We start from the raw sequence: 24,991 nt of genomic DNA on the forward strand, positions 1-24,991 counted from the left end.
TCCAGCAAAAAACTTTACTGACACCATTAAGGTAATTGCCTCAGCTTAAAACTGTAATTACAAAAACTATGCCATAGAATTATGTATGTGTATGTATATATATATATAATATATATATATATATATATATATATATATATATATATATATATATATATATATATATATATATATATATATATATATATATATATATATATATATATATATATATATATATATATATATATATATACATACATATACATATACACACACACATTAAATGTATAATATTGTGTCTGTGTGTATTTTCGTATACTTACTGCCACTAACTTAAAAAAGGCTTAATAAACCTTTCAAATTTTTTCGATAAAAAGAAACAGTAATTTTAGATCATATCACAAACCATGCTTTCACTTCCACATCTGAACTTGAAAATTCATGGTCGATGATGATCACTGTGTTAGCGAAGGTTATACAGTAGAATGCAAGCAGCAGACTGCTGACGACGGTTTTAATAAGAATAAAAATGAAAGTGAAATAAATAAAAAATAAGTAGAAATACGCCGAAGTTTCTTCAGCGCGATCGAATTTTCTGTACAGCCGCGACAGCGCATAATCAAGGCCACCGAAAATAGATCTATCTTTCGGTAGTCTCGGTATAATGCTGTATGAGCCGCGGCCCATGAAACTTTAACCAAGGCCCGGTGGTGGCATATCCTTTATCGCTGCCAGAAGCACGATTATGGCTAACTTTAATCTTAAATAAAATAAAAACTACTGAAGCTAGAGGGCTGCAATTTTGCATGTTTGATGATTGCAGGGTGAATGATCAACATACCAAATTGCAGCCCCCTAGCCTCAGTAGTTTTTAAGATATGAGGGCAGACAGAAAAAGTGCGGAAGGACAGACAAAGCCGGCACAAGTTTTCTTTTACAGAAAAAAAAAACGCTGAGTAAATCAATAAATAAGTGTCCAATATACCAACCAATCGAACAACTAAAAATAAAAAAAAAGATAAATCACCTTTTCATCCTTCTGCATTCCACAGGAATCAAAGCAGTCGACTAAGCTGTCTCCTGGGATGCCTGGCCGTTAGCGATATCCTCACAGCCACTGTTCTGTTGGTCTTCGATCTTCCCAGCCTCTGGAATGACAATTTTGCATGGGTGAGTCACGCGGTAGGAGCCTTTCACTTATACGTCTTATAATAAGTATGAATGGTTAATAGCAAACTCCAGCTGCATAACTGCCATTCGGTTGAAGGCCTTCTATAATTCTATTCCCCTGGATGTGTGGAGTTTTTCCTTGACTATGATGGGATGTGTTTGTGGCTGTTTAATAGCTATTTACTTGGAGTGATCAAAGTTTCGCGAAATAGATGGAAATATAAGATTTCGGATAAAAACAAGCAAATATGCGTTCTTTGCATAATGTAAGCACAGTAGCGAACATTAAGATAATGAGGACTGTAATGATTCAATAGGGAAAAAACTAAATGGAAGAGAATAGGATGGAGAAGAGGATGTTTAATTCAGTAGCTTTTTTTTTTTTGTGGGAGGAAATGGGTAAATTGAGGAAGACCTAGAATGTGCTGGGTCGAAAGAATGTTCCTCGATATTCAGGCAGTACAAAAATACGTACAAGATACATGGCTCTGTATATGTATTTGGGAGGTCAATCTGATGTCGGTATGGCTTTGGTGAAGGCGCATGAAGCACATGAGAGGCTATAGTTTTTCAACCAGTGACTCATTACTGAATTACAAGCTGAAAGGAAGAATGTAGCTGTAACTGCCACTTTGTTGTCATCTGAAGCCGCACTTTCAATAAGGAAATGTCCCTTTTTGAGTAATAATAATAATAATAATAATAATAATAATAATAATAATAATAATAATAATAATAATAATAACAGAGACGTCATGGGGTCTTTTAAGGAAAGATAAATTCGTGGAATCATTACTGTAATAAATTTACTTCAGGGAATTACAAATGAACGTCAAGAGTGAAAGGGAGAGCACAGGGAGAGGAGAGGGCAAATGAGGCCCTTTAGTATAATGAAAACAGTCCGAGAGACAAGGACTGCATTGATGAGGGGAATGAAATATTTTCTTCGCTGTGGGTAAAGAGTGAAAACTACTTAAGTTAATGACGGTCAAATTTACCATTCGACAAAATTTGCGAGGAATGGAGATAAAAACTCGAGTTTAAAGAGACTGCTGTCTGTGAAATTCCATTAATGTAACATGAGAGAACAAGCTTATTTAGTTGGTAACGGAACATAATTATTTAGGGAGCGCTATCTGAAATAGTATTTTTTATGAACACTAACACTGATTTCGTGTTTAATTAATATTATTAGTTGATAACGGAATATATTTAACGAACGTTATCTGAAAGAGTATTTTTTTATGAACACTGACACTGATTTCGTCTAGAATACCAAAAGTAACCTTCCTTGTCATATTGACCACCTATAGAATTTCCAAGCAAAAATAGACAGCAACCTCCAACCTTTTCAGATGGTTCTACGACCCACCTGCAGATGAAATAAGCCCCCAAATCCACTGGATTTCGAAATGGCTCTCGCTTTCACCTGAAACCCATAAATCACGAAGAGTTCTTTAATCCAAAACATTCAGCTAACAGCTGCACACTTTCAACAGATTCTGGGAGGCTTAGCCTGTAAAGCAGGGGGATTCCTGCAGGCTACGGCAGTCCTGGCCAACAGCAACACGATCATGGCCATCGCTGTCGACCGTTACATGGGAATCGTGCAAGCTCCTCTGAGGCGGATGCGTCCCGAATGGGGAGGCTTCGAAATCGTTCTCTATATGATGTTCATAACAATCGTTTCTTGTGGTAAGTTCATTCACGAAAAAAAAAAAAAATGGAATTCTCCACATTAGTTTCTATGTCGATCTGTACCACGCATTTAAAAGACGCAAAAGACGCTAATTTCCCTCGAATAATGATTACTGATATTTGCAAGTGTTTGTGCGTTAACAGAAATAATAACCGGTCTCCATGCAGTTCGACAGAGGGAAAATGAAAATAAAAAGCGGAAAAAATGTACTTTTGCCCTCCGAATCCGTTTCAGGTATAAGCGCTCCGTACACCATATTCTACGAACTGAGAGGACCGTATTTCACTTACACAAACGGGACGGCCTACCTGGAGGATATCCATTGTGACGAGTATTTCTGCTGGTCAGACGGAGACCAGATCTACCCTTTCGAAGTGAGTCTGGTGTGCGCCATTATCGTGCCGATGCTGTTCACTTTCCTCGTTACTTATGGATTCCTCATGCATTTTTTGATACAGCGACGCTCTGTCAGGGGTCACCGATGCTAGACAACTTGCCCGGAAGCGGAAGGTAATATGCTGCCTCTTTTTGAAGTCAGTTCAGTCTTGATTCTTTATAACTTTCTTTCAGGTTTCTCTTAACCGAGTAAAAAATACGAATCAAAAGTGAATACTATTCAGACTTGATATTTTATAATTATTTTCTTTAAAGTCTCTCTTAACCAAGTAGAAAAATACGAATGAAATAGATATAACATTTAAGCAGTACTAATGAATATACCTTATAAGGTTATCAAACCAAATATGGAAACAATGAATATATTATTCATCTAATACCAAGGAATTACTACAGCTCTTCTATTTGGTTTGTATGTTTTATCATGCGCAGATAATGTTAGTTTAGGTTTTGATTCTACTGTTGCAAGTTCAAGTCTTTATGAATAGTCCTTTCCTTTTTTGGATTAAATAGAGTATTTACGTTGTTTACAATATACACTAGTATTTTCCTTGGATGAACTACCAATGCGCTACAATGAACGCAATTATTTTTGCTGCCACTTTATACGCAGACGAGAAAAGGCTCTTCAGGAAAACTGAATACCATATGTTATCTAAACGAAATAACCACGATATCTGTGAAAATAAGAACGTTTAAGTAAATAGCACATACCATAGACTACGTATGTTTGTGTTACCAGGCATCTCAAGTTTCCTTTGCATAAACGTTCAAAAATGCTCTCAAATCTATCTAGCTAGACATGTTTTCTTTTTTTTCTCTACAAAAGAGAACCAAAATTCCTTGGGATACACATTTTCCGGCATTCAGCAATCTTTCTTTCAGTACATCAGTCTCGCAGAAGAATACAAAGATAAGCAACCAATGACATAAACAAGTTTCTTCGGCGCAATCAAGTTTTTTGTACAGCCGCGACAGCGTATAATCAACGTCACCGAAAATATATCTATCTTTCGGTGGTCTCGGTATAATGCTGTATGAGCCGCGGTCCATGAAACTTTAACCAAGGCCCAGTGGTGGCCTATTCTATATAGTTGCCAGAAGCACGATTATGGCTAACTTTAACCTTAAGTAAAATAAAAAACTATTGAGGCTAGAACGCTGCAATTTGTATGTTTGATGACTGGAGGATGGATGGTCAACATACCAATTTGCAGCCCTCTAGCCTCAGTTGTTTTTAAGATCTGAGGGCGGACAGAAAAGTGCGGACGGACAAAGCCAGCACAATAGTTTTCTTTTCAGACAACTAAAAAATCAAATAGCAGTCTACTTTTCTATAACTAATTTGAATCGACAACCTCCTTTGAAATACACAAGCTTACATATGCATTTACAAATGCGCAATTATTCACTTGGCTATAAAAATCATCTGGAGTCCTGTGTCTTTCAGAACACGTTTCTTATGGGAGGACAAAGTTTCTTGTTTCAAATGGAAACAAGGGAGGAATTACAAGTACAGTAAATAGGAAATGAATTGATATTTTACCTTCTTCAGTGAAACTGAAACTCACACACACACACACACACACACAGACGCCTGTACATGTAAGTATATGGAGATACATTGCGTAGTCCAAGTGGAGTTGGGAGGATTGAAAGCATAGGAATAGTAACGACTCAGTCTCCTTACCATTTAAAATTAAACGTTCTTTTTTTTATAATCATTCGTTATGATCAAGATATAAAATACTTGTTTATGATCACATGTTCATTTAAATCTTGAATGAAGTAAAGAAAAAAGAAAAGCAGATTCGTATAAAACATATCAAGCTCAAGTATGTCCCATGAAAACAACCAAAGAATAATTTTATACCTGGTAGTAGCAGTAAGAGCCAGCTGTAAGCCTGTGCAAGTTTTCCAAAATATAGACTCATGGAAATTCAGTAGCTACAGGTTGGATGTGGTCGTAACTGCTGTGTTGTAATTGGTGTGTCGTGTTTCTCACATGACCCATCCCTTCTCATGGAAAGCTTCTTGCTCGAGAAAGAGAAAGTACAATCAAAGCCGTAAAGTAACACCTTCATCAACATTATGTCGAGAACGCTTGCCTTTCCAGGGGAAGGAAAACATGACTAATTTTATTCGTTCTCTTTACAGCTGCAGTGGAGCTTAATCGTGAGCAATGAACCAAGGTTTATGAAGCATTATGTCAGAGAATTCAATCTCAATTCAACCGTAAAGGAAAAATATCTCGCACCACATGCCCATTCGCAAAACTTGAATATTTCGTGGATATATCTTATGCATGACCATTATTTATTGGTCATCAAAGTAAAATTCTTGAAATTTGATAGTATATCAACCTATATGGAAAAACACACGTTTATCTATCTATGTAAATATCTATATACAGAGTGAGAGAGAAGAGTGAACGTTACCTAGTGATAAATGGGTAAGCTTACAGAATTTTTCTGTTGACCTAAAATGTAAGAGCTTTTCAAAGTCTCACAAAATGAGATTGGCTCATGCCCTGCGTGTAAATCTTTGATTCGTTTTTTTCAGGTGATGATCACAGTCTGTGCTATGATGATCAACTTCTTGGTACTGAGAATACCATCCTGGATTTTTCTTCTAGTACCCCAGCCTTCCGATAAGAATGAGTCGGAGGCTCGCAGGGCATATAGCTACACCCACTACAGTTTGCAGTCGCTAACTCTGTGCGCATCAGCCCTCAATCCGATTCTCTACAGTCTTCTACAGCAGAGCTACAGACAGTTTCTACCTCAAGTTACTAAGCCTTGCATCAGATCATCCAAAGTAAGGGAAAATATGCGATGTTCAAGTATGTTCAGAGAAATGATTTCTTTCAATTAACTGCCGGGCATATAAAAATTTACAAAGCAAGTGAACGTTAGAGTAAAGCTTAGTAACCGTTTAAATGCTGGTGATGTTAATTTAAAGCACATCAAGGAACATGGAAGAGCATGAGAGATAAAAGATCAGGCTTACATTCTGCCTCTAAATTCTATATGGTCCATACATCCATACAAAGGAACGTCTCGTTTTATGAAAAGTACAGTACTGAGAACAGGAGTTTGATGAAACACTCATCACGATGCAGAAAGATACAGATCTGACCGTGCAGCACAACAAAACCTTGTATTGATGCATTTAACTGGAACCTGAAAACTCCTCATGACTAAACAAAGTTATAGTGTATTAGAGGGCAAAAGGGAGCCAGGTAGCATCCAACACCCCCGTTCACTAACTGCTATTTTAGAAGCAGAATTTGGCTCCCTTTGGTTCCCAGACTGACGGCAAAACTTTTAACCAAATTTCATTTTGGGTTGCCTGACTATTCTGCATAATCATTGCGTCTCTTGAAAGACACTTTAATGAGATGGACACTACCGAGCAATCAAGGAAGAAAAGTCAGGAGATTCAACAGACTTAAAAACGCCAACAGAATTGCTAGTGCTGGAAACCTAATTCAAATGTAACCATTTACATCAGTTTTCATTTACTTAGTTACACTAGTCAATTGTATTAGTTACCAAACTAATAATATTGTGTCCCCTGTGACCTCAATTCTACAATCGTCAATGATTTCCGAAATCCTCAGTTCCCACATTAACATTTACTACTTAGGAGCTCGTTGAATTCGATTTAGCAAAATGGTGGGAGAAAACTAATGGAAAGTAACTGAGAGCAGCTTCTGTACGAGATTTCGTATCCCCAATTGCCTTGTGTACTCTACAGCAGTAATGAACTGACAATGCACAGCCATAATTAATATTACAAATGGGTGAAGAACGTTTTCGGCTATTATTTAAAAATAGTTCTAGGCATTAAAAAGAGAAGAATTAATACATAAATATCAAGATATTTATCATGATGGAAAGCCCAAGACCTTTAATAGAAAATTTAATATCCACTGAAAAATATAATCTAAGCAATTCTCGTAGTCATTTTAGTCGTGGGAAATTATATTCATGCCTTCATCTAGTTAAAATTCCCATTCTTTTTTAAATAAACATTTCATTGTTATTATCATTATTTTTTATTTATTTATTTATTTTTTTGCAACCGAGCAGAGGGTGAGACCATTAATCACCACCAGTTCTCAGCCGTCCTGTGGAACGATGACGTCACCCGAAACCATCAGCAGCGCCCTGCCTACCAAATCAACACTGTTCCATTCGAACTACACATTACCAAGCATAATTAACCACCACGGGATGACGGCCGTTGGGATTCATCAGCCCGCACCAGTGCAGAGCGATCCCGCGCTCCTCCTGTCTGGATGTTCCTTGTACGATCAGCTGCTGGAAGAAGCCAGTCCGTGGAATAGAGCAGCAACGCCAAAACTAGCCGTTGTCATGGAGGTGGAAGAAGAGTTATATGGTGATGACGACGACAAAAAGAAGAAACATGTTCCTTAATCATTTTAATTTATCGAAATGATGTTAATGCGTAGCGCTTTATCATGCATCGTGTGGTTTTAAAATTTCCGTATATTTTATATGCATGCTTGTGCGTGGTTATAGGAACTCTTTTGTATGTGTGCTTATATCTTTAATTTTGTTCTTATTTCGTTTAATCCTAACAACAGATCATCATTTTTGTGGAAATGAAATATCTATTTAACTATTTACCCAAAAACATTTTTATTAGGAAGATGAAATGAATAAGTAACTATCATTATCTTGAACTATTCTTGTATGCAAAAATACACGCGCGCGCGTACACACACTGGTGTGTGTGTGTACATATACAGTATATATACATATGTATATATAAATATATATGTATATATATATATATATATTTATATATATACACAATCACGTGGAACAGAAATAAATTTCTGACTCACATCAGGATCGAACCCAGGTCTTTCAATTGAAAGGCAAGGACTGCCACTCTATATATATCATATATATATATATATATATATATATATATATATATATATATATATATATATATATATATATATATATATATACATACACACACACACCCGAGAGAGAGTATGAAACGAAAACTAATCATGCCGACAAGAACATCACTGTTATAAAAACCAGTTTCAACATTAATCCCTGAGCTCCGACCAATCATCACTCTGGTCACCCTTTTCTTCATCGGGTTGCTCTTTTAAGTGGATTACCTGGGTTCACTTCTGGTACACAGTAATTACAGGTAACATTAAAGGTTTCTCGTCCTCGAGAGAGGGACAAATGGCAAAGGAAGAAACGCAACGGGTGGAGAGGGATTCGAGTCGCAAAAAACACGGCAGTTTCTTCCATTCTAAGCTTAATGCAAATGGTATCGATTAGAGCGAGGTCAGCGGGCTTGTTCAGTTTGATCTCATTGCACTTTTATTTCTTTTGGGACTTTCGGGGAAATCTGCTCTGGGAAATGAAATGCAAGTTTACTTCTTGGCGCAGACAAGGTTCACTGGTTTATTTCAGTCATTTGTCTAATTTTGTGAGCGTAATGAAGTTTTGCGGAAGCCAAATTTAAATAAAAACATTTTCAGCTAACTGCCTCTTACTCAACAATTTCCATCTGTTTATTCCATATTAGGAGTAAAGCTGAATAACAATAATTTTCAGCGTATAATATACATTCACTGACTGGCTTAGTTAGACATTCTCATTTCAATGTGGCAACCATATGGCATCTACCTATGTCTGTTCATTTTATGTAGCAGGACATTTGAAAATACTTTCCCTTCGTAACCAAAATATACGGTTGACACCCAAATGAGCTGATATATAAACTGATGAAAGCGGCTGCTATTGCACAAGAATTTTTATACTTATAAAAGCATCACCAACATAACTAGAGTATATATGCATGCGGTTTAGACAATCAAAAGTTAAAAATCCAAGTGAAAATGTCTTAAAATCGAATGAATATACTGTATATGTTTCTGACATATTAGGTTTTGACGTTTTCTCTTTTTTTTTTTTAACTGAATTGAACTGAATACAGAATTTAGGCCAAGGCCAAGCACTGGGACCTATGAGGTCATACAGCGCAGAAATAGAAATTGAGAGTAAAAGGTTTGAAAGATGTAACAGGAGGAAAACCTCGCAGTTCCACTATGAATCAATTGTTAGGAGAGGGCGGAGAGTAAGATGGAAGAAAGAGAATATGAAAGGCGGTACAGTAAAAGGAACGAAAGGGGTTGCAGCTAGGGGCCGAAGGCACACTGCAAAGAACCTTACGTAATGCCTACAGTGCACTGACGGCACTAACCCCCCCTACTGTTTTTAATTTTTTTTAATTCGTAACATTTTCAGTCCAATGCCTGAAATTTTAAATGTATATTTGTTGTTTCGTCGTAGTTCAGTGACAAAATTTCCGACAGGTTTATCTGGTTGCCTTGTTTTTCCTTATTTAAAATTCAGTTCAGATATACAGGATTTTAGTGGTGTCATTTTAGAAACTTAATCCCACGGGGATGTTTCCAGATCGTCGTTACAAGTAATATATTTAACGAAAACACGGATTCCATTTTCCTTGCAATGCATTTAATGATCAAAGGGAAGTGTTAAAACACGATAGCTGTGCCCGTATTTTTCAGGTCAGCGAAGTTAGGCAACGCTATGTCTGGACAGTACCTGGACGGGTGACCGGGAAGGAAAGCTACGTGCCGTTGCCTAAGCCACAAGATCATGCGTAGGATAGAACCATGGGGCTCGCAGCCTCATCCAAAACCGAAGATAATATACAGAAGGGCAATACGTTATGGAGATGGCCCTAATAAGCGTAAAAGGCATTATTTCGATGCACGCCAATACCGCAGTTGATGGCACGATAAGCTTTGCGTAATTCTGATAACCTTCGTATAATTCCACCTTTGCTCTGCTCGCACGACAGAGGTGAGACTTACGTTACTCGTTTCTCTTCTGGCTCTTCAGCTTTATTTAGCTTTCTGAGTGGCAATGGCAATGAACTTAGGAGCGCAGGAGGGTCATGTCTCGTCATTTACCAACCGGTTGATTGGTTTTCGGTATTTACTTTCCTCACTTTGAGAGTCAAGCACAATTAATTAGCCAGGGTAATAATCTCAATGCAAAAACCTCTCAGGTTCTAGGAGAGAGCCATCTTTCACGGTTCAATTCAAGATGGAAAATACGCAGGGTTTTTAATTTCAATGACGTTCCTCTGTGACCTCATGATCACGTGATAATGATGGCATGACCAAAATTTTCTTTTCTACCCACAGCAAACTGTATCTTTCCAACGTGCAGAAATACAGCCTTTATTCAACTTACCGTTGGCTCATATTAACGGTTAGAAACAGGCTACCTTAACCAATTTGACACCTTAAACTTGTGATAATGAGGTAATTCAGTTTCTGCCTAATCCTCTACTCGTGGCGCATTAATAACTTTCCAAGGCCGGGCCATAGTAACGATTAATGATCTACTCTTACTTCACACATAAAATTACAAAATGGGATATTTTCTCTTTCACTCTCTCCATGATGTCTCTGCAATGACATAATTTAAAGATAATGAGGCTATAAAGCTTCCTAAGGAGGTGAACGACACAGCAAACATATTTTTCCAATGAAAATTCCTTCAATCTGCTGCAGCCTTCGGTTCCCTTACATTAATGTTTACCAAGCGAGCTAATTTTGCTTCTTGATTGTATCTCATTTAGTTGAGTCTGAGTCGTCCACGTTAAACCATATCATCATTCAACGTGGTGGGAAACATTCAACAAACATGATCTTTTCGAATGAGGGGTTACACAACTCTCTTCTTACGATTCTCTCATATAAGGGGTAACTATATAATAATTCCGTGACGTCATAATCACATGATAATGAGCTCTCAAATTTTTCTCACATAGTCCAAAGTTTGTAGGAAACAACCACTTTTCAGATGTGTTCTATGCTAAGCCTCGCGGTTTCTCACATTAAGGAATACAAAACATTTATAATCACGTAATTAAGATTTCCTCAAATTCTGTATCCTAGCTTATTTTCCACAGGAAAGAGTGAGCTCCTTTATAAAATATCACACAATCCTCCGCAAGGTCTGGATATTTCACCTGAAAGGTTACAAAATAAGTAAATTTAGCCTCTCTATCCGTTTGGTAATAATGCTACTTAGACATAACCACATGATAACGAGATTATCAGATTTTCTAGCCAAGTCTGCTACATGGAATAATCCATTGCCTTTCCAATGCAAAGTCTCGCAAGCCTTCTGAGACAAGGTTCTCTCGCACTGAAGATTACCAGACGGGTCGCTTTGACTCTTCAAACATTCTTGCAATGACATCACATTGTAAGGTCAGAGTCACTTTTCAATAGAGTCGTGAAATTTTCAACCTAGCTCACTACACGCACCAAAGAGGCGTTGTACGGCTCAGCATGATTTCTAGTTTACAAACATTACCAACTAGGTCTCTGTCTCTCTCATTCTCTCGCCTCTCTTGAACACATATGCACACAAATATATATATATATATATATATATATATATATATATATATATATATATATATATATATATATATATATATATTATATGTACATATATTATATTAGTAATCCTAATGCAAAAATGCTTTAAACCTGATTTCTTAAGAACAGAAAACACTTATTGAAAGCTAAGTCTTAACGGAAATTTGTTTCTAGCCCACATGAACTTTGGTTTTCAAGCCCGTTCAACACCAACAACAACATAAATTGTTAATCTAACGTTCAGTGGTACGGCGGGGCGTTTCCTTGACTTCTTGTGTCTTGTTTTCCCCAAGTGTCTGTTAGGTCGAAAGGTTCAATGGAAGGTTGCAGTTAGTGGTGGTCTCCATTCATGTAGTTTCCAGCCTACTAGCATATATATATATATATATATATATATATATATATATATATATATATATATATATATATATATATATAATTTATGTATATATATATATATACATGTGTGTATGTGTGTGTGTGTGTAGTGTGGATGTGTGCATCCATATTAATACACACGCGCTCACAATGTGTAACAGCATTCACACGCATGCAACTACATGAAGAAAGATACCCACACACATTTCGCGGGCGTGCTTGTGCACATGCATGCAAACACGTAAAGTGAATAAATCACCTTCCTAAAACAAAGCGAAATGATTATCACAGCGCAAGCGAGATCTGAACTGCTCTTTATAAAAGCATCTCGGCCGTAAGCTTTAACAGAAGGAAAGAGAAATTATTCATGCCTTCCCTTGCTATTCCATTGCAGTTATGGCAACCTTTCAAGACTGTGGTTGGTTTTACTCTGATTGTTACTTAACAATGGGCAGTAATTTCTGTTTGTATTATTATCATGAGCAACTCATCAATATCATTATTGTTATGAATACTATTTACTTGTCCTTTAGGGATGTTCATGGGATACGCAAAGGCGTCCTACCTGCACGTTTAAATATCATCTTTTATTTAGGTTAAATTCTTACTGATATGATAGTCAAGTGTCATTTTCATCATAATCATTAACATTTTTCACTCCTTACATCTAATTTACACCTTTCCTCCTCGATGCTCAGGTGATATCCGCAAACGCATCTTGCCTGCACCTTTAACTCGATTTAGCATGAAACAATTCCGAACCACTGGATGAGAGTCACATCCATGGCACTGACCAGGTGTGGCAATGGTCCTTTCTTTCTTTCTTTCTTCTTTCTCTCTCTCTCCCTCTCTCTTTTTCTTTCTCAGTGGCACTCGCAAGACCAATGCATGGAAGACTCGCCGAGTCTAAATCGAGTACTCGCGGGAGCTTTCCAGCAGTGTTGTTCCAGCTGTGGCGGAGGACAGGTGTGGAAGTCTGTTACCTCTGGAAACCGCCTTTCTTGAGACCCAACTTCTCGGGTGAGCACTAGCGGCCAGTATTTCAAGAAGTGTGAGATATCGTGGGAAATATATTACCGGTAATGTTTCTTCAACAATACTGTCACTCTCGTTATTAACGAGTGGATTTTGGATTTTCCCAAGACAATTCAATCAAAAGAGATAACTTTATTCTTGCTCAAGTTTCGTTACTGGAAAATGCAAAGGCGCGGCTGGGGGAATGCATCAGGATTACTTGCATTGGTCAGTGGAAATCACACTTGTTAATTCGTAATTTATGTGAAAGACGTTAAACGCATTGCCGTCATGCCGATTGCATTTCACTGTGCGAGTCACGCTTTGTTTGTCTACGCTGTGCAAAGTTAGGGATAGTGAATCGCATAGTCATATCACCTCCATTTATCTGCGGCAGTTATAATTCATTTAATAGAAACAAATAACTCTTTAAATAAACTCTTTTTAATTAAAAGACACATTCCTTATAAAAGAGAAAAGAACCTCTTTATATCGCTGAATGTTTAAGAAGGTTTAACGAACAGGTAGCACAAGGGTAGGGCTCGATAATTCACTGGAGAGTAACTAATTTTCTTTTCAGCAGAAAAGCTTAATGTGGAAATGCAAGCGAGATGATTTAGCACTCCAGGTAAAATGAATTCGTATTGTGCTGTTCAAAAAGATTAACTACCTTTTTCCAAGCTGAATAACAAACTTATTTTGATCTATACATTGCACAATAAACTTAAATATTGGATGGAGTAATAAATTTTGGACAATACAGGGAAAACTAGACTAAAATGGTATCACTGGAATAGAAAATTTAGATACTGAACCATATGCACCCGACATATTCTCACCGTTACACTATATTTGTTAAATGAAAAATGGTGCTATAAAAATATATATACGTAATTTCCATAATTAATTCTTCGATTACAGAGGAAAGCATTTAGTTTCACAAGGGTCATATCATTGCTGAATTACAGAGGTTTCCATAAAATAAAAATTTTTATAAATAAAAAAAGTGCATAAAATAGGATGTGCTCTCCAAATGCGTTGACAGAGCAGCGAACCGAAGTAAACAGTTACCCAGCTGAAAAGTTTTGTATAATGTGCGGTATTATTCACAGAGGTGCGGAATTTTCTCTTAAAACGTGCAGAATAAACTAACGCACCAGTTTGTCAGGGATTTTCCTCCGTTGCTAATTCTCATGCTTAGTAGTTTTGCGATTTTTTCAATTTTTCTTTTGCTTGTGTTCATTAATGAGATCGAGTACACGGAATATATTTTATCGGCGGCTAAACTGTTTCGTTGTAAGTTAAGTGTTTGTGGTGTCCTTTTCATACTGAAAAATAACAGTGGTAATTCTTTAGAAATTAAGTTAACCATGTTTGAGTTTTAAAGTACAAAGGTAAAAGTACCACAGCAAGCTCATTTTTATTCTACATGAACACATTGTGAGCCGGAAAAATGTAAAAAGATCAATCATTAACAACTGAATGGTCTTGGCGGAACTGCGGTCTGTACCTCGTCGTAATTTTTTTTTCTAAGTTGTGTACTGACTTATCCATTATTACTGAACGTAAAGCCGATAAAGCTGACCACGTAATAGCCTCACCTAGTCACGGACTCGTGAAATAGCGACAAAGAAGGTGAAGGCAAAAGAATGGGGATTAACCCCAAGTAAATCGTGCTTTTGTAAATTCACTGCATTATTATTATTATTATTATTATTATTATTATTATTATTATTATTATTATTATTCAGAAGATGAACCATATTCATATGGAACAAGCCCAAAGGGGCCACTGACTTGAAATTCAAGCTTCCAAAGAATATGGTGCTTATTTGAAAGAAATAACAGAAGGTAATGGGAAATACAGAAAGAAGAGATCAATTATCGGAACAGAAAAGAAAAATTATCACAGATACAACTAGGGAAGACAGCAAGTGAAAAAGCCTACCTTTGCCGGACGCCGGTACCGTACACGTATACACCAAGCGACCTTTCGTATCTCGACATAAAAATCTAATTTTAACAAATATATATATATCTTAGACGTCGACTACCTTCGTTATTGTTACGCCAGCTTAACGTGAGCCGATCAATGTTACTCCCAAGTTCGTGAACTTACGACGTGAACAAGTGAGAAAACCTGAACGGTTATTTCACTTGTTCACTCTCTGCCTTCTTCCGTGCTTTCACAGGAATGATCTCTGCCATTTTTAGAGAGGTAGGTTCTAAGAGGCGGCCTTTTGAGTCCGATTCGCTTGACACCAGTCTTGGTATTACACACACACACACACACATATATATATATATATATATATATATATATATATATATATATATATATATATATATATATATATAAAATGCAACATTCCATCCATTTCACGATTCCTATAACCCTCCTTTTTATCAAACATGGATTAGGTGGTAGGTTGCCCATTCATGCAGCATTGCCTTGCATTGAGGAATATTTATCTTGTACACACACACACACACATATATACATACATATTATGTGTATATGTGTATATATGTATATATATATATATATATATATATATATATATATATATATATATATACATACACACCAATATATATATGCATTAAAGTAGACCATAACCTTTGCGAAATATGCGTCACTCAGCGTATGAATCATTCATAACCCATCAAAGTTTGTCACTCGCATTTACTTTGTTACCCCCTCTCTATTTTCCGGCCAATATTTACCCTGGAACCCGTCAATCTATCCAGAATAAACAAATCAAGAGAGGTCGCCTTCTCTCCCGCTAGTTGTTAATGCATCTGGGTCATCTGTGTATTACCTTAATTATTACGGCTAATGCATCATCACGAGGATTCGATTTCATTTTCATAATCGCTGTTTAATCTGACTTCCATTATATTATATTTATGCAACTGTACGTTCCCACTCACTCTCGCTGAACACAATAGGGTTGGGGACAGAGAGAAAGAGAGAGGGTTTTAATATTAAGAATAAAATATGCAAAGCAAAGAATCCGAACGAATATTCGGATACGCTTAGAAGCGAAACTTGAATATGCTTAGAAAAAAACAGAATAAAGAATAGATCAAACAAGAATAGTACAGACCAGAAATGCAGCTGTTTTCTTAAATTTTCTGATTTATGAAGCACGTATGTAAACTTATATTCGTCGTGATAATAATTCTTTGCAAGGTCCGTTGATACCTCCTATTGGCCACGAAAAAGTGGGAACCAGTCTTGCATTTTGGTTAAGTTGATGTAGGTACTGTTCTATTTACATCATGTTGATTCTGTCCTTAGTTAGAGTAGTCACACAGTCTCCATACAATTCTAGAAATACTAAGTATTTGACTGGAACATTAAACTTAGCTACAAATACGAGCCAAAACGCACTTTCGTCTCTCTCTCTCTCTCTTTTAAAGCAAAAGCGACGAGCAACCAGGAAACAATTTTCCAAGTTGTTTCCATATTAGAGCTTGATGCCGCAAGCCTTCTTCTGTGCGCAGGACGGCTGAACACAGCCTTATCGCCCCTCTGGGGTCTTACCGACCAAGATGAAAAATGAATGAAGGTACATGCGAAAGGCGTCGCTGTACTAACCAGTATTCGACTGCTTCTACAATCTTGGAATAGCTAGAGCAAATTTTCTTTAAAGCAACATGCGCCGATTTACTCTTATCACAAATGCTAAGCTGTAATATATTGACGAACGATATTTTTTAGACTCAACATTAGATTCGCGCCTTCAGTAAGTTTTTTCTTTTGTTTATAATGTTTAAACTACTACTGTAAACGACAATCACTCGTTGGAATATGTTCTCTTGATTTTGACTGCTACGATATTAAAAACACCAAGAAAATGTTTCCCGGAACTCACAATTGGAATGATTAAAGGAGCAGATACTACCCTGATCAAACTTTCCTAACCCAACCTTATCTGTTTAAATAAGAGATTTGTGTCAATTTTTCACGGTCTAAGTGGCACCTCTGCCCACTGGATTTTTCGTTCAAGGAGTTACTTAAGAGAGGATGAGTGGTAAAAGCATTACAGTTCATAAGGAAAATTTTTTTCAGAAACTTGTCTTTTATGCGAAAGAAATACAAGCCTTTCCATGCTTAAAGCATCAACCGGATATTAACAAAAACAACTACTCTTCTACCCTTATACTAAAAGCATTAACCTGATATACACAAAAAACAATTGCTCTTCTTCTTTTAAACTTAAGCATTAACTTGATTTACACAAAAAAAATGCTCTTCTTCCTTTAAACTTAAATCATAAACCGGATATGAACAAAAACAAATGCTCTTCTGCCCTTATACTTAAAGCATTAACCTGATGTACACAAATAACTAATGCTCTTCTTCCTTTAAACATAAAGCATTAACTTGATCTAAAAAAAAAAAATACTCTTCTTCCTTCAACCTCGAAGCATTAACTTGATCTAGACGGTGAGACGGAAATGAATTAAAGCTATGAAATTAATTTTCCTGGAAGTTTATGAAAGATCAACCTGAACTTCCAAGGACTTTATTCATTCTGAGGTGACGAATCTAAATGGAAAACATAAACCGCTTGGAGGTAAAAAAAAAAAAAAGTAAAGAGGAGTTTTCGAAAGATGAAGACAAGGTATCATTACAAGCGGAAGATTTTACCAGTCGCCGCATCCAGTAATCATAAGTATGCTCGTATGTAACGTAAGTAATTACCATTTTTAAATTTACCGACTTTTTTGTTATTTTCGTACATTACACATTCGTGATATTCCTGATCAGAGAGAAAATCAACTCGGGTTAAGAAATTATATATAATATATATATATATAATATATACTGTATATATATATATATATATATATATATATATATATATATATATATATATATATATATATATATATATACATATAAAGAAACAACATCGCTTAATGTTGAATGTACTGCACCTCATGGATAACTTAAGTGCAAAGGGAATTATAACGGAAAAGGATTCGAACCTGCCCTGGGTTAGAAGCAACAACAGACAGTGACTTTAACCACACGACATGAGTGTTTCCTATCTCTACCGCTGAACTTTTGAACTCCATATCTGAGCAACATTAGGTCTGCTCAGTACATGAATGGGTGACTCGCAAGGAATGACAGGTGCTGTAGTTACGTAAGCCACTGATCCTTAAATTTTGGCTATAAAGAAAAGGGAAGACGCCTTCTGTGGCTAACTTCAATGGGGGAAAATCTGTATAATACAAACGCAGACAGCCAGATACATATATATATATATATATATATATATATATATATATATATATATATATATATATATATATATATATATATATATATATAATATACATATGTATATATGTATATATACATATATGAATTTATGTATGTATATCCTTCCACGGCTTTTTCCACTGATGGGGTAAGTCCAGAAAGTGTTATCCCTGTCGATTCCCAACTATTAATTTTGAAAAATCCTTGAGCTTACTATATATATATATATATATATATATATATATATATATATATATATATATTAAAGTAAAGGTAAAGAAGTAAAAATCTAAATTAAGTAAAAATCTAAATTTTTTATACTGTAGTAAATACCGACTGGTTTGGCGTAGTAGTGGATACATAACAAACAGACATCAAGTCCCTGCCAGTTATTAATTGCAGTACATCCTCTTGGCCAATCTCAGTAAACAGCATAAGTTATGGGATATTTACGTCTAGATAAATTTGCCATATTGTGAGACTTAGACGAAGGTGAAAAAAGAAAATCCCGCATGGCCAATAACTTTGGAAAGGACAGAATCGCATAGATTACAAATGAAACTGAAGTTAAGAATAGATTTACAGTTGGAGAAAGATAGCCAGGTAAAAATATCTAGGCGTCAAGGGTAAAAAGACAGGTAGAACAGAAATAGAACTTAGAGAAAGAGAGACAAGATTCTTGTATGAAATGGAGAGCTTAATTACAGTAGAGGGGTGGCGGATGATAAATGCACGACTAGAGCGGTACGAGTGATGACTAAGATAACTGCATAAAAATAGTCCTAACTTCCTGGGCTTTTGGAAGGGGAAGGAAAGATTAGTCATCGTGATCAGAGCACAAATGAAGACGCTGATGTGGATCTTCGTCATCATCTTGAGGGAAAGTCGAAGACATGGAGAGATAAGAGGAAAGGCTGATGTGACAGATTTTTATTAGCATGTAAAAGAGACAAGGCTCGAAGGGTTTGTGGATTATACAAAACACAAAGCAGACAGCAAACTGGAAGATGGATGGAAAGTACGGAGGTGCTACGAAGGAGCAATAATCACCAGAGAATTTAGTGAAATATTTATTTATCTGCCGACATCTATTCAGACAAACAATTCATATAGACTCCACCATACCACGCGTAAAACTTGCACCAAAAAAGGAATAATACAAGATAAATGCACCTACCCTCACCTGGATTCGAACCTATGCATCTTTTAGGTTTGTATATAGGAGATAGTGACTTTATGCACTCAGCCTTTAAGAAGTCTTGATGGCGAATCGATGTCTGACCAGACCCAACAACTTCGGTTATCGGACGGTAAAAAAAAAAAGCGTTGTTTGCGAGTGTGTACATATATGTGTGTATATATATATATATATATATATATATATATATATATATATATATATATATATTTATATATATATATATATATATATATATATATATATATATATATATATATATATATATTATATATATATATATATATATATAATATATATATACGTATAGAAATAATGTGTGTGTGTAAACTGCTCACCCTCTGCTCTTAGAGTACATAGGAGATAGTGACCTTATGCACTCAGCCTTTAAGAAGTCTTGATGGCGAATCGATGTCTGACCAGACCCAACAGCTTCGGTTATCGGACGGTAAAAAAAAGCGTTGTTTGTGAGTGCATACATATATGTATGTATGTATGTATGTATGTATATATATATATATATATATATATATATATATATGTATGTATGTATGTATGTATGTATATATATATATATATATATATATATATATATATATATATATATATAATAGAAATAATGTGTGTAAACTGTTCACCCTCTGCTCTTAGAGTATAAGGCTCCAGAAGGTGTTATCTCCCAATTTCAGCAAACATCTTACCATTCACCCGACAAGAAGTAACCAACTACAGTCAACTGCCATATCAAAATCAGAATTATCCCCTGCTCAAGTCAACAGAATCACAAGAGATTTCAAAAGAACGTGCCTTAACTTTCTGTTCCCATGGGTGAGAGAGGAGAGAGAGAGAGAGAGAGAGAGAGAGAGAGAGAGAGAGAGAGAGAGAGAGAGAGAGAGATTTATATCGAGCTCTCTGGCTAGTGAGGCAAACGTGTGAAAATATACAAAAAAGTTTGTGTCAGTGTATTAAAACATGAGCGTCATTTCGACGCCACAATAGTTATTCAATTAGACCCAATTCAATATAACGCGAGGGCCATCATATTCTGTAATATTTCCAGCCTTCCAGCCATTATACCCATGGTTAAAGCCTTTTTTATTGTTTTGACGTACCGGATGCCCATGAAATGACTAATTAATCATCAGCTTTATTATCGCGGATAAAATGGCAGTTTAATTGAGCCTATATCCCTTAATTAGTTATCATAAATTCCGTCGTGTTTTTCTCCTACGCCTTCTCTTTTGTTTGCTTTTTGGTCGTTTTATTTGTCCTTGTTGCTCTGGCTTTATTCGAGGAGCGTAACTGTGAAAAAAATCTTATTGTTCTACTTAAGACAGGAGTGGTAAAAAAAACAAAAAACCTACTTATCTGATATTTTAACAACTTTCACACACACACACATATACATATATATATATATAGAATATATATATATATATATATATATATATATTTATATATGTACATATATATGTACATACATACATACACTCATATATATATATATATATATATATATATATATATATATATATATATATATATATATATATATATATATATTTGTGGATGTGTTGTTCTTTACTACTGTCAGAGCAAATTACACAGAAGAGGGAGCTGGTGGATGCAATGGTAAGAAAGGCGTTGTTGGAGGATATGATATCAATGAAAGAGCTGAAGTGGAGAATAAAAGCGTGAGTTGTACAGAAAGGTGAAAATATTGCTTTAAAAGCAATTACGACTCGTAACATTGAAAAGAAGGAAGTAAGAATAACATATAAAGAGGAAAGGAGGTAGAATGAACTAGGAATAAGGACAACGAAGTGTAAGTAGCACATGAGGAGTATGAAAATTTTCAGGAAGAAATTATATGATCAGCAGTGGACAAAGAGATTATTTGAGGTGCAGTTGAAAGGCAGGAGAGATTATACTTCCAGGTATGCTGTACATGAGGATCTATAAGGTGGTCAAGAAAAAAATGAGACAAAAGAAGCGAATACGGAGAGGAAAGGCACAGACCAAATGGATTTCATATCAGCGATGCAAACGGAGAGATGCTGTGTGAAGAATATGCAGTCTTGGATTAACTGAGGGTGTATTTTGAAGATTTATTGAATGTTTGAGATGGAACAGTCGCGGAGCTGAATTTCTCACTAGTGGAATTGTATGTATTTATGTGTCTGTATGTGTATGTATATGTATGTATATGTATGTATGTGTGTATATGTATGTATATATATATATATTATATATATATATATATATATATATATATATATATATATATATATATATATATATATATATATATATACATACTATATATATACATATATATATATATATATATATATATATATATATATATATATATATATATCACAATTGTCACAAATACCTTATGAATAATTTACATCCAAATGGAATTATTACTGGATTTATAATTGATAAATCCAGGATTTGATCCCCTGCCCTTCTGCTGTTTACGTTTATCTTATCCTAAGGCACAGGTTCGAATCCCGGCCGGGCAAATGCACTAATCAACTATAATTCCGTCTGAGTCTCAGTTACTCCCAAGGTGAAGTGAATTCGATACTTAAGGGTATTTGAAGCTCAATACTTACGATTAATAGGAAAGTCATGGGTGTGTGTGTACCTACGTATGTACACACACACACACACACACACACACATATATATATATATATATATATATATATATATATATATATATATATATATATATATATATATATACATATACATACATATGCGTGTGAAATTAAATGCTTGTGTGTGTTTTATCGTGGAAATTTTTAGTCACAGCAGACTTTTGATCTGTAGAAGTCAGACTTTTGAAAGAACGAGCTATCGTCCATGAATCTGTATGCATACCACCATTAACAGCCTTTTCAGGAATATTTACTAAGTCAATTCTTAGTTAGTAGAAAATCAGGGGAATTTCGAAATTAAGTCTTGGAAGTGCGCATGATGATCAATGGAAATCACAAGGAGAGATAATGTCTCTTCATGAATGCGAAGTTATAGTCCTTATCAACATCTCAGTCCTCAGTTCTCATGCATCTCAGTAGCTATGGTAAGCAGGTATGAACCTTGTTCAGGTGACTGGACGTTGCTTCCTTAACTCAAGATACCACAGTCTATGTCGGAGGCATGAACTAAAATCAGGGTGTACTGAAATGTACAAAGCATTAGTGGCAAAATCTGAAATCCTGGGCTTCAGTTCTAAGAGGTTTTTGGTTGGCAATTACGGCAAAGTTACTCTCACTATACCCACTTGTTACATGGGTATATACCTGTTCAAACTAGTGACCAAGTAAGGGAGAAAATGTGGAAGGAGGGTGAAGGAAGTCGGAAGTAAAACCAATCATAACCATACTCAATTATGTCCAAACTCAGGATGAAAACTTGCTCTGTTGATTTGTCCCATAAAATCACCCACTGGAAATGTGCTCTTTACATGATATCCTTGATATCATGCAAAAAGAAATGAGGATGTTCCTGCATATGTTACATACGTGCGATTGATACTAAAGATGATAATAAAAATGTCGTCATGCTCAAATGACACGCACAGAAAATAAACACCAATGCATTAATCTTAGTAATTATCACGTACTTGAATACCGTACTCTATGAAAAATGTATCTATCTCTTAGTTCCTGTGCGTGTGTTCATGGTGCTCCATTTTATCTTATTTTATTTTTAATGTAAAAATGAACCTGAAGAAAAAGAACACGCATAATAAGAAGCTTTAATCAAGCGACAAAAAAGACAATAGCGTTTATTAAAAGAGCGACATCTACTCGAGAGCTCGCGCGCGTTTGTTTGTGCAAGCATTATGTGTTTGTGTTTGTGTGTGTGTGTGAGTGTGTACACGTACAAGCGTTTGTGTGCGTCTTCGAAAAAGAAGCCGGGGTAATATGAAGTATTAAAATGCCAAGGAGACATGATTTTTCGTCGAAAGCTGCTTTCTATTGTTGATGTCTCACGTTGCTTGACTTTCCGTATGCATCACCGCACTTCTATCGTAATATGTCAGGGTTGAACATTTGTTATGCTTGTTCACTCAGGGAGGCATAAACACACACCGGCTGGGTCTTAAGAGCAGTGTAATGAAAGAATCCTACATTCTTTGTGTGTGCGCGCGCGCGCGTGTGTGTTTGTGGGTAAGCGAGAGAGAGAGAGAGAGAGAGAGAGAGAGAGAGAGAGAGAGTTAGGGTACATGCATTAGCACACTAGGTACAACCGTAAACGGAAAGAATGAGGGAACAAGGTATTCTTCACTGAGGCAATTTATTTGAAAATGATTAAAAACACACTATAAATTCATCGCTTTCACGTCACTCCTGATCACAGGTATCTCTAAAAACCGAAGACGAGGACTCATACACGGTCAGACGAAGCGGATACAAAGTATAGAAAGCCGCCTCTAAAAGGGAGAGAAATTAAAGAAACAAAACAAATTGAACCGATCTGGGCAGTTGTGTGGGGAAATCTACACGAGGAGAGAAGAGAGACAACAGATTAATAGGCGAATTTCTAGTCCAATTAAACGGAATGGGGCAAAACGACAACAGCAAAACCTCAGAGACAAAAGGCGAGGATAAATGAGAAAAGCAGGGAAAATTGAATGACCAAATTTAGGAGATTCTTTTAAATGACTTTTGACACACGAAGCCAGACAAGTTTGCCAATTCAATTACTACTGTGGTGGGTGAAGTCGGCGAGACCAGGAGATTCTCGCCTTACTAATACCTGTTGAATTATTATCATACCTTCCCAGTGCATCGCATTTCAATGGCACTCCCCAGTTATTGGCTGAAGGCAAAATGGCCCCATTCAAAGAAACAATTACGGCGACAATAATGCAAGAGGAGGAAACTCCGATGTGCCCATTCAATTAAGAGAATTTCACGGAGAGTCTGAGAGAGTCATCCTTCATTTGTTCGGTACGTCGGAAAAAGAGGGAGAAAACAGAGAAACCATAAAATAACGAAAATATACTATTATATTTGTTAAGGTAGCAGCTGCATCCAAATCAGTGGCAAGGGAGACCATGATATCAAACAATGAATTATTCACAGATGTTAGTGACTCTCGATGACTTAAGGTTAGGTGATGTTAATGATGATAAAAATTAATGACAAATATTCAGCCTATTTTCATTGTAAGCAACGTAAGTAATCAATTGTGCTCATTCTCTTTCTCTCTCTCTTTACATTTCATCTAAAATATGGAAGAGGAAATGTCATAATAGGCCATATACGAAGCTGAACTTCGTTCGCACCCGCCAGTGAAATGAAAACAAATGTAGGGGGTGAGAAATCAGACCATAATTCAGTTAATTAGGTCAGTGCA

General features: G+C 36.0%; 1 protein-coding gene across 4 annotated transcripts in view; it reads right to left on the reverse strand.

Moving 5' to 3' along the window:
* Window positions 1-24,991, reverse strand: part of LOC136843316 (peroxisomal trans-2-enoyl-CoA reductase-like) — a 352,117-nt gene that overhangs the window by 54,390 nt on the left and 272,736 nt on the right. For all 4 annotated transcript variants that reach the window (XM_067111578.1, XM_067111579.1, XM_067111582.1 and 1 more), the window contains exon 3: window positions 1,010-1,130. In XM_067111578.1, the coding sequence (XP_066967679.1) occupies window positions 1,010-1,017 (8 nt within the window). In that variant the 5' untranslated portion in view covers window positions 1,018-1,130. The remainder of the gene's footprint in view (window positions 1-1,009; window positions 1,131-24,991) is intronic.

The sequence above is a fragment of the Macrobrachium rosenbergii genome, chromosome 11 (assembly GCF_040412425.1).
Source record: "Macrobrachium rosenbergii isolate ZJJX-2024 chromosome 11, ASM4041242v1, whole genome shotgun sequence".
NCBI classification, from domain to species: domain Eukaryota; kingdom Metazoa; phylum Arthropoda; class Malacostraca; order Decapoda; family Palaemonidae; genus Macrobrachium; species Macrobrachium rosenbergii.